General features: G+C 30.4%; 1 protein-coding gene across 2 annotated transcripts; it reads left to right on the plus strand.

The window, feature by feature from the left end:
* The first annotated feature begins 1,910 nt into the window (after nt 1-1,910).
* Nucleotides 1,911-7,923, plus strand: LOC105131313 (sodium/hydrogen exchanger 1-like). 2 transcript variants are annotated; one of them, XM_011034238.1, is made up of 15 exons: nt 1,911-2,206; nt 2,757-3,071; nt 3,342-3,460; nt 3,750-3,847; nt 4,410-4,469; nt 4,557-4,603; nt 4,699-4,893; nt 5,022-5,068; nt 5,806-5,872; nt 5,981-6,081; nt 6,168-6,269; nt 6,435-6,573; nt 6,683-6,745; nt 6,840-6,923; nt 7,293-7,923. In XM_011034238.1, exons 2-15 carry the CDS (start codon nt 2,898-2,900, stop codon nt 7,629-7,631), a joined length of 1,635 nt encoding a protein of 544 aa, XP_011032540.1. In that variant the 5' UTR covers nt 1,911-2,206; nt 2,757-2,897; the 3' UTR covers nt 7,632-7,923.
* Nucleotides 7,924-12,307: the final 4,384 nt, after the last annotated feature.

Raw genomic sequence — 12,307 nt, forward strand, 5'->3', positions numbered from 1 at the left:
GAGAGGTTGTTCTTCATGAGACTTCCATTGATTTTTTTTTCCAGCCCCATGGATCTGAACCACATGCAGCTCCTCTTAGTTAATGATGCTGCTGGGTGGTATGGCCCGTGAACGTTACCTTACGTTCTTCTTTCTTTCTTTTTATTTATTAGGTTGATATAAATATCTTTTTATAAGTATATGTATATGATGATTACTATTAGAATGGATAAATTAGGCTTAATATTCTTTTTAACAACGAATTAGTATAATTATTAATTACATTGGATATGATATATCTATTTGACGGTGTGGTAGCTTTTAGTTTTAGAATTTTTTTAAAAATCTACTTATTTTTTAAAAAATACCAAATTAATTTTTTAGTGTTTACAATAATTTTGATATAATGATATAAAATTTTATTTGATATATTTCTAGTAAAAATACATATTTAAAAAATATTATCTACCACAATACTGAACAGATATAAAATACTAACTTTAAACAACTTTTATATAAAATGTAAATAAATTCAATTCAAAATAATTACGAAGAATTGAAATATTGAATCCAAATAAAAAAAATGATAAAAAATATTTTTTTTCTTATGATTTTTTTTGTTTTTTTGGCTAACAAAATGGAAGGAAATTTACACCAAATATATGCCAAATAAATGTGTATGCTTTTTTTTTTTATGACAAGAATATCTAAACACAATGGAATCCTTTTTCTAGTAGGGCTAAATTCAAAGATTACAACAAATTAATTCTCTCTTGTCTATTCTAATTAATTCAATGGTGCAGTGGGTGTTTGACATTGAGATTAAATTTATTTTTATTAATTTTTTTTTAAAAATTAGTTTTTATAAACTATTTTAATATACTAATATTAAAAATAATTTTTTTTTTAAATAATAATATATTTAAAAAATATATTTTAAAAAATAACTTGTATCACACCATATTAAGCCCCGAGGCATGAAGGACACCTCTTTTCCTTAATTCAAGCAATCAATAAAAAAAATCAGACCTTTGTAACGTCTTCTCCATTCCATCCCTTTCGTTATATTCATTAATAACAATAATAATATGCCCAAAACACATTAAAGATGCATTCATTGTGAATTAATAATCATGCCAGATATATGATTAAGAAGAATGCAGTCCACAACCTCCCTTCAAGAATGCGATAGGGCAATAATCTGCAGTGTTTACTGTACACAAGAAGAAATTAATTACATGCCGGCTTCCATGCTTGCTTCTCCTCTGTACAACATAATACAGGGAGATGAACTGGGTTGAAGTGAGATTTTAATGTATTTATATGATAGAATAATTTCATGGTTTAGGATTAATGTATTTAAGTGATAAAATAATTGCACTAAGTTTCAAGTTCAACAGAAAAAAATATTGATGTAATAAAACCTGGTCGATTTAGTTGGTTTTTTGATGATTCAACCAACTTGTCTAACTTCAATTACATTAATTTTAAATGATAAAAAAAAAAATATTTTGATAAATTAATTGAATTAAGTAGGGTGATCTTTGAGTTTACAAAGCAATCCTAGTTTTTTCTTTCCAAAATATTATCTATTTGGTTATGATACCTGCTATATTAACTACTAATAAATATACTAGCATGGTAATCAACATATTAATCCAACAATAGATTTTTAATTAATAATAACGTGAAATATATAAAATTATCGCAACCACTTGGCTGAATACACACATAATGATGTATCAAACTACAAGCCATATAGTCTAGGTCAGCGGGAGAACTTGCACGGTTTTAGTATTATGGAAAAATAAGCGGTCTAAATAATCAAACATGGAAAAAATCCAAAACGGCAATAATGTTGGCATCAAATGCGGGAAAATAAAAACTAGCGTAAAAAAGTAATATAAATAGAAGGTGCTAAGAAAATTAAATCAGTTTTAAACAGTTTAGTCCGTTGGTGTTTCTCAGTTGTCCCGCACCATCCGTCTCTCTCTCCCCCTCTCTCTCTTTTAAACTCCATTTTTCTCTCTTATAGAGCTGTCTATATTCTTTATCGCTCTCTTGCTTCTCTTTATTTAGATTTTTGTTTTTTCATTATCTGCTGTGCCGAGGTTTGTTTTTAGTCGCAGGAGGAGCTTGCTTGGGTTCCATTTTGAGAAAATTCGAAGGAGAGATTGATTTCTTTTCATTTCTCTCTTCGAGCTCTCTCTCTGCTTTAAATTTGAAGGTATCCGAGTGTTAAATTACTTTCTTTTTTTATTTTTTAACTACAAATTTCATAGCATTTTTGTTGTCGTTTAGTTTTGTTTTATTTTGTACTTTTTTTTTTCAAAACTGAGAATATGGCATTTTTGTTTTAGTTTAATTTTTCTTTATTTTGTACTCTTTTTTTTTTCCAAGATTGAGAATTTTTTACAAGTTTTTGTGAAGTGAGGGGGAATTGGTGATGAAATGAGCTTGGTTTCATGGTTTAGAAGATCAGAAATTGATGGTAAGAAGGTTAGATTTGAGGGATTTGAATTGGTAATGAAACGAGCTTACTTTAAAGTTTTTATGGATTGGAATCTGATCTTTTATGCTTCATTTGAATGGTTGGAAGCTTAAATATGATTTACATAAAAGGTTTTCTTTTTTTAATGCATTTTCTCAGATACTTAACGTAACATTGTTGTTATTATTATTCTTGTCCTTGTGTTGTTGCTTTTGTAATTAAATGAGTTTAATCTAATACTTTCTTGATCAAAATCTGATCTTTGTTTTTGCTGTTTTGAATGCAGGGATCACACAGCTTATAGAAATCGCCCCAGCTTTTGTCATTAATTTTTTTGTTGGATTCTGAGTTTTCGGAAGGGAATATATAAATTCTCATATTGATTTGTTTAATTGGGTGAAAAAAGTACTACGGGTGTTTGTTTACAATGGAATCTTACATGAGTTCAATTGGTTCGAAATTGCAAATGTTGACCACATCTGATCATGCTTCTGTGGTCTCTATGAACTTGTTTGTCGCGCTTCTTTGCGCTTGTATTGTTATTGGTCATCTTCTAGAGGAGAATCGGTGGATGAACGAGTCAATCACTGCCCTTATAATTGTGAGTTTCTCTCTTTGAGAACTTCTGAATCCATTTTGTGTTATTGCTTATACTTGAAATGAGACTGACACGTTAGTTTAAATGTTTTCGTTTTCTTTTTGTGTATGGTTATTGGTTTCCATGATTTGGGATACGAGTTAGTTGCTTATAAAAGAAAAGGAGAAAAGAAAAGAAGTTTTGGTGCAAGCTATATCTTTTGTGTGTTCCTTTTATCTATGACTTGAAGTATGCCTGATATTGTGTGTTTGATGTTTTGTGGATTGGTGGCAGGGTCTATGTACTGGGGTTGTTATCTTGCTGATTAGTGGAGGAAAAAGTTCGCATCTTTTAGTCTTTAGCGAGGATCTTTTCTTTATATATCTTCTCCCACCTATCATATTTAATGCGGGGTATGTTTATGTTCCATTAAATCTCAATGGAGTTGCCTTAAATAATCAATGCTCTTTTAGCAGACCAAAGCTGATGTTCTTTGGTTTTGTCTTGAACCTTACTCTTGTAGTTTTATATCATGCTATTCTGGTTACAAGATGGGTACTGTCCATCTTATCTCTTGATTGAAAAATTGTTCATTATTTGACTTTTGTTAATTGATACGTTTGGATTTCTTCTGGCTCGTCTTATTCTTGCCTAGATTTAATGTTTGATATATATACCTTTTCTCATCTTTTTGATTACCAGGTTTCAGGTTAAAAAGAAGCAATTCTTCCGTAATTTCATGACTATAATGCTATTTGGTGCAGTTGGTACATTAATAAGCTGTTTTATCATATCTGTAGGTACGGACAGAAACTCCAGACCTGCTGTTATTTATTTATTTACCTGTAATGCTCTCTTATTTTATGGAGGTAAAACACCAGACCTAAATTTAGAGGATTTTTTTTGTGCAAAGGTTGCCACAGTGCTTATTTTATAATGGAAAATGCATGGATGGTTGGGCGAGATTTGCTTCCCTATGTTTGCTTGTATCCTCGTTGATGGTTCTAAATCATTCCTTTGTTTCACCAGTCAATTTTAACCTTTGCCATCAACCATGATCTTTCAAAAGACAGGAAAATATATTGCTAGTCCCTGTATTATAAGAATGCCTTCGACACTCAAAACTGCCCAGTGTTCATGCAGAGATTGTTTATGGGTTTCAATCTAAAAGTATAACTAAAAGATGGAATAACATTCTTTTCCCTTTTTGAATGGGGATATAAATTGAAATCGCAGTAGAAAAGGGAATTATAATCTATGCCTTGTCGGCATACTCCTTGCTGACATTGAAATAACTACATTTCAGTTGTTCTGTGATAACCATAGATGAATTTGGTACTGATTGTTATTTTAATCTGGCAGGTGCTATGCAATTCTTTAAGAAATTAGACATCGGTCCACTAGATATAGGGGATTATCTAGGTAACACCTTCATGGATCCCATTTATTTCAGTGCCTTTACTTGAATTTTTTTCTGGGGATCTTACCTTGTTGTTTTACCATTTTCAGCAATTGGTGCCATATTTGCTGCAACAGATTCTGTTTGCACATTGCAGGTGTGGTGCATATCAAAGTAATAAAGATATCTCAATTTTGAAACAAATGATACATGTATACTTGTATACTGAAATTGTTTTGTTTGGTGGTGCAGGTGCTTAATCAGGATGAGACGCCTTTACTCTATAGTCTGGTTTTCGGGGAGGGTGTCGTAAATGATGCCACATCAGTGGTGCTTTTCAATGCAATCCAGAGCTTTGATCTAACTAATATCAATGCCGCAACTGCTTGGGATTTTGTTCGCAACTTTTTTTATTTATTTCTTGCAAGCACTTTGCTAGGGGTGATAGTAAGTCTCCTCTCCCTCATTTTCCTTTCTGCCTCCCCCACTCACTCTCTTACACGCACACAGACTATCACAAATCTGTATAGCTGCAAGCAATATATTAAGAAATGTGAATGGTTCGTTTCTTGCAGACTGGACTAATTAGTGCTTACATCATCAGAAGGCTCTATTTTGGCAGGTATAACATGGTCCAAAAGTTTTCCAAGTGTTTTTTAGTTCTTGCGTAACTGTAATCTATCATTACAATAGTCAAATTTTTTTTCATCAAAACCAAAATGAATTCTCTGGCTGGAAAGTTGCCTTGTTATGACTATATATCAGGCAGATAGGATTGAGTTAGTAAGTCAAGAATAAGACATTGATGCCCATTCCGTACAAATTTTGAAAACTTGAGGGCTATCATGGATGTATTTATGTCTTGGTATGCATAAATCCTCCCATGTGTGTATGTTCTTTTGGATTGAACCACTTGTATCTGTGAAGATATGCTCGTTATGGCAGTCTAAATATGAGATACCTCTCATTTCCTCCATCGTTTCTAGTTCCTGTACCTGTGATCTAACTAGTTTTGAGCACCACAATTTTTATCTTTTTTTTTTGGTTCATTTCTTGAACATTTTATTTTGTGGTTTTTTGTACATAGTTGATATAACTAGTTACTCCTACCACTTATTTGGTTGATGTCTTGAATCAGAATTCACTGTAATTACAGTTTTTTTTCCTGCTCACGAGCACTTCAATTCAATATAAACATAAAAACTCTGTTCATGTATTAATTTGATTAAACATGTTATTAGCATAACTTAGTTTTGATTAAACATAATTGTTATTTTGAATCTTAAGTATTGAGAAAAAGCTATAATATGCAGAATGAAAATTCTGTGAATGGTGGACTGAATACCTTATATGATTCAGGCACTCAACAGATCGTGAGGTTGCTCTAATGATGCTCATGGCATACCTTTCCTATATGCTGGCTGAAGTAAGATTCATAACTGTCCTGGATGCTGTCTTTTGTTCTGTTGTAATGCTTTGTGCCCTTCGTTTTTAATTTTTGTTGATTATCTAAATGATGTTTGGTTCCATGCAGCTGTTCTATTTGAGTGGCATTCTCACAGTATTTTTCTGTGGGATTGTGATGTCCCATTACACATGGCATAATGTGACCGAGAGTTCAAGAGTCACTACCAAGTATGTCTCATCCAAATTCTTGTCTTGTGATGTATTAGGAAGCGATCATTTTCTTAATGCTCAAAATTCAATCCAAATTATTGCAGGCATGCTTTTGCAACCTTGTCATTTGTTGCTGAGACTTTTATCTTCCTTTATGTTGGTATGGATGCCCTGGACATTGAGAAGTGGAGATTCGTAAGTCATAGGTATGTTTTCATCTGTTTTTGTGTCTCATTGATGCGTTCAACCTCATCCCTCTTGGAAATTCTTTCAGTACTTCACTTAAATTGGGTTTTTTAACTGCTGTGTTGAAACCCCCTTCTCTTTATTGGTCCTTATGTCTGGCATTTGACTTGGTCACTTTTTTACAGCCCTGGGACTTCAGTTGCTGTGAGTTCGATACTACTATGTCTCGTCATGGTTGGAAGAGCAGCATTTGTTTTCCCCTTGTCCTTTTTGTCCAACTTAGCTAAGAAATCACCTAATGAGAAGATAAGCTTCAAGCAGCAAGTACTTAATTATTCTTATTGTTATTATTTTTTGTTCTGTAATATTATTAGTTCCTTATCTATTAATCGATTGATCTATCTGGTAACATAAAGCATTTATTCCTTTTTAGTTTATCATATGGTGGGCTGGTTTGATGAGAGGTGCTGTGTCAATGGCACTTGCATACAATAAGGTATCGTGTGACAATTGATGATATTGATTGTTCTATATAGATTGATCGTATATATCATTGCATTCATTAACTTTTTTATCCTAAATAAATGCAGTTCACAAGTGCGGGGCACACCCATCTACGAGGAAATGCAATAATGATCACTAGCACCATAACTGTTGTTCTTTTCAGCACGGTGGTAAGTGATTTCCCTCCAGCTAGTTTTGAGTTGTGAATAGCAGAGCAAATTGTGTAGGCTTGATGCAATTATCTTCAGAAAACCTTAGAAATTTCTTTCACCACCTTGATATTTTCTATCCCTGGCAGCTTCTTTTTCCTTCTTAACTTACCATAAATTTATAATTCGAACTAGTTTTTCGACTTTATCATCTGTGATGTCTCTTTTCCTTCAAAGAAAACACGGTTTTTTGGTGAATTAAAATATCTGCAACTGGCAATATTAGTTTGTTTTAGCATCCATATGTGATAACTTGTTTGCTTTCTCTGCAAATTCTTTGAGATGCTGTTCATTGTGCTAACAATTCTTCTCCATGCTTGGCCTGCACAGTTGTTTGGTTTGATGACTAAACCTTTTATAAAAATTTTGCTGCCTAATCCAAAACACCAATCAAGAAGCATGACAATTTCGTCAGATCCAACTACTCCAAAATCATTTACAATACCACTTCTTGGAGAGGGGCAGGACTCGTTAGATGATCTAGGTGGCCATGACATTGATCATCGAAGCAGCATACGCGCACTCTTGACCACCCCAACACACACTGTTCATCACTACTGGCGCAAATTCGATGATGCCTTCATGCGTCCTATGTTTGGTGGCCGGGGTTTTGTTCCCTTCGTTCCTGGCTCACCGACAGAGCGCAATCCTCCGAATCAATGGCAATGAAAAAGAAAGCCATCCAAGATGTACAAAAGATGTAAAGTTGTAAGCATTACAAAGACAATGAAGCGCTGCACGTCTTTGAACCTACCGCTGAAAATTTTGACAAGATTTTGGCATTCCTGTTCAGAAGCAGTGTATCTTATTTTGTAATTAGCTATTATACGTTAGCTGTCAGATTAGGTTTGCCTATTCATTTTTCTTATTACCTTCTTCTTTTTGTGATACTGAGAGCTCAAAATTATCTGTCATTTCTATTGCCTTTATATTTTATTTTATTTTGGTTTTTTGTATTGTATCATTGCTCGTTTTTCTTCTTTTAAGTCTTGAGAATGATCTATTTGTATTGCTCTTGTTTTATCTCAAGTTGGAATTTAATTTCTCTTAATCTCTTCACTTTTAGCAGGAATTTAGGGCTTTATTTTGGAATTATTGACCTATCTGCATTCAAGCTTGTGCAAAGTTATTAAAACCCCATAGTTATTTTGGTATTGTGGCAGGGAATGTTTGAGAGTGTAATAATATTTAGTATTGTGGTAGGGAATGTTTGAGAGTGTAATAATATTTATTTTTTAAAGTGATTTTTATTTGAAAATATATCAAAATAATAGTTTTTTTAAAATTATTTTTTATTTTAATATATCAAAATGATCTATAAACATAAAAAAATATTAATTTGAATCAAATAAAAAAATAAAAATAAAAAAAACACAGGGTTTTACATGTTAGACATATTAAGTTTTAAAATAATATTATTTTAAGATACATGTTAAGTTTTAAAATAATATTATTTTAAGATTTATTTTTTAAAAAAATTAAACCAGGTGTTAACCTTCATCCAAGTTTTAACTTTCTTCTTGTACTCTCAAATTAATAAAAACAATTTAAGCCAGGTGTAAACCTTCATCCAAGTTTTTGATCATGTTAACTTAACTTTCTTCTTGTACTCTCAAATTAATTTTAAAAAACTAGGTGCAGATGAGTTTAATAATGTTTTTTTTCTTACATTCCCAAATTAAGCTTGTGCATGTATAATTCAACTGTAGAATCGCAATTTAAAGCCATGGCATTGTCAATCTAATCTTCAATTTTCATTTTATTTTTTAATTACGATTATTGGAACTAATTTTCACATTTTAAAATTCATGTCCCGGAGAGCCCTCTACGATTAGGGCAACTTGGTCCTCTTCTTCCCAAGGTCGACCAGAACTTGACTCAATGCATCTACAAACCCTAATAATTAAAGGCACAAGACCCGGGATGATTGCCCATGATTCAGATGGGAGCAATGTTGGCTACTTCGGAGAATCTCAGTGTGATATTTTATGGGGGAGTGGCGGAATCATTGGCTCTCTCAGGCAAGGATGGTTCAACTTTCACGTGACGTGCATGGGCCATAAAGGTCTGATTTGACTAGTGCTCCCAAGTCCCAGGTGTCTAACTATCTGAACACTTCAAGTACTAGTTTCCCACGATTAGACGGCGTTAAGAGCTTTAAAAATCATTTTGCAACACAGTTGGAAAAAAGCAGTCATTGATCACATTTATTAATTTAAAATAATATCAATTTTAAAAAGTTTGAAACGCCGTAGTTTTAAAACAAGATTAAGAGAAGAAAAGCGCCAAACTAGATCTCGTATGAGTTTTATATAAACTAATTATATTTATTTAGGTAATTCTTAATTCAATTCAATAAAAAATCGTATCAGGTCTCGAGTTAATAAATTACTAAATTGACTCATCAAATTCTTGAATTTTATAATAATTTTCTTAACTATCCAAGTGTGTGTAATATATTATTCCACCAGAAGGAGGTAATATAAAATATTTGGCCTTTTTGGTTGAAAATAGAGGAGATTATGAATCTTATTAGTCATTTTGCCGTCATTTCTCTTTTTAAGCTAGTTTATCTAAGAAATAAATGGTGTAAATCGAGTAGCATGGAAATGTTGCATATATATATATATATATCCCCTACTAGCTTGCACTCGTAATTACCCTTTTCATCCTTAAATTCCCATCTTTCCATTCACACAGAGCTTAGAATTTGATTTTTCAGCCTAATAGTGTTTTTAGGCTCATGAGTTTTCATCATCGCTAATTTTCAAGATGCAACTAAAAACTAATGTCTTTGTTCGTGGAAATACTATCAATTTTTTATTATTTTTTTTTGTAGTTAGAGGCTATATATATATATATATAAAAAGTTTTACAAGCTCGATTTAAGATTCAAGCAATTTGTGATGTAATATGTTAGATTTGAGTTCGAGATGAATTAGAAGCTAAATTCAACTAATTTCATGGTTTTACTTTAATTTTTTTATTAAGGATATTTCAAGAAATTGCCAATAATTGTCATCTTAGAAGATTTCAAAACTCAAATCTAATTGCCAATAATAGAACTGTGGACTCGAGAAAGAGGTTTCGCTATTTTATATTCAAATTTATTATTATATTTTCTTTATCGTTTCTAATGTATTTTTAATACACAAAATATATACATACACACAACATATAATGTCTACCAGTTTTTAGAACACTGTGAAAATAACTCGGTTTTCTGTATTTATTTTCAATAACAGGTTTTAATTTGAAAATTGGTCAAAGAAAAGGTAATACAACATTATAATCAAACACGCTTCTAAGAAAAATAAAAAACAAAAATAAACCTTAATGATACTAAGTTGTGCCGTGGTTCAATACCAAGGACTATTTTAGTTTTTGGTAGTGAAGTCCCTGTACGTACAAAACCCACAGAGACATCCTAAGTACATCCGTGCTTAAGCCCTCGTACCCTGGAACTATGCTGTCTTGTCTCTCTGTCTCTGTCACTGTTTCTGTCTGGCAAGCATCGAACCTTCTGTAATGACCAAGGCCTTGAGAGAAATTTTAAGAAGTCTTGAATACTCTGTACACGTCAACATTTTCACCGTGGCTAGAAATTTATTTTCTAGCTTTCACAATTCTCTTGGAATTTAATGGTTAAAAGACATGTTGTTGTTTTAATTATTAGAGAACATATTATTTTATCTTACAACGTTTATATATTTTTCTTTTAGGAAGTAAGCTATATATGTTTTTTATAATAAATCTAAATTTTTGTTTTTAGTTTATAATATGCTCTCTTGTTATAAAAATGTTTTAAAAATTAAGAATTTTTAATTTTTATTATCCTAGTTACAGAAAAAAGAGGAATAGTGTTAAATTTAGCAAATTTATCCAACAAGTTAAAAGATAATTTTGCTTCACACATTTTATTTTAAAAAATTCAATTTTAAAAAAAAAAAACTACCTTCCAGATTTTTTTTCATATAAAAAAAATTCAATTTTTTTTTTAAAAACTACCTTCCAGATTTTTTTTCATATCATGATTAATATTTTATTAATTTTGAATTAGTTTTTATAATTTATTATGATTTTTTCTATAAAATTATTACAATTTCTAACAAACATCCAAACATTTTATTTATAATTATTTTTTTATAAATATCTATTTTTTATCGTATTATTGAATAAAAAATAGTGTAAGAAAATAAGTTTTTTTAAAAAATTCAATGAAATCCATGATCCGAGGTTGCATGTTTTGTGAGTTAAACTAAAAAATTTGAATTAATTTAATATACCATCTTTTTAATATAAAAAAAATATCATCTTAGAAGTATTTTAAAACCAAACCAAACTTTTACTAATTATTTGAATTATCTTTAAATCTGCTAATTTGACTAACATAAAATTTGAATTGATTTAATATATCACCTTTTTAATATAAAAAAAAAATGTCATCTTAGAAGTATTTTAAAACCAAACTAAATTTTTACTAATTATTTTAATTATCTTTAAATCTGCTAATTTGACTAATTCATGTGGAGTCAACTTTCTTGTGAGTTAATTTTAAACTCGAGTCATATAAGAAGTTGGGTTTGGAGGTTTTAAGGTTGATGTATTGGTTTCGATTTAATCATGATGCTAATTAGTTTTTTTTTAATTTCATTTTTTTTTCAATTGGATATTTTTTAGGTTTGTTTTTCTTTATCAATTCCATTATTTAATATGTGTTTGATTTTGATTTAGTTATCATAATTTGTTTTAAGTTATTTTCTATGAGATTATCACAATATCAAATAAATTTTATCGTATTTGGTTGATACTCGATTATACGATAATCTATTTTTTTATTATATCCTTTTAAAAAAATAATTTTCTTTAAAAAGTTGTTAACTGATACTCGATTATATGATAAATTATATCCTTTTTAAAAAATAATTTTCTTTAAAAAGTTGTTAAATATAATGAAGTTCATGATCTATATCACGAGTTTAATAAATTAAATTGTGAATCTCAAATTGATCTAATAAATTATTATCTTAATATTAAAAAAATATTATTTAAAAAAATTAAAATTAAATCATATTTTTTATTGATTATTTAAGTTATTTTAGAATTTATTAAATTAACTATATTATATCATAACAATTCTTGTAAGTTTATTTTAAATTAGGATTATACGAAGAGTTAGGTTAGAAAAATTCAAGCTAATATGTTGGGCAACAAATCATTTTTTTTTTAAAAAAAGAAAAATTCAAGTTCCTGGAAGAATTTTCTCATGTGGAAATTGGGGCGGGCCGATTATTTATTAAAGCCGAAATTCCACTATTTCGGCCTTCAAATAGGAAGAAGACGGC

Source organism: Populus euphratica, unplaced genomic scaffold (genome assembly GCF_000495115.2).
Source record: "Populus euphratica unplaced genomic scaffold, PopEup_1.0 scaffold103.1, whole genome shotgun sequence".
Taxonomy (NCBI): domain Eukaryota; kingdom Viridiplantae; phylum Streptophyta; class Magnoliopsida; order Malpighiales; family Salicaceae; genus Populus; species Populus euphratica.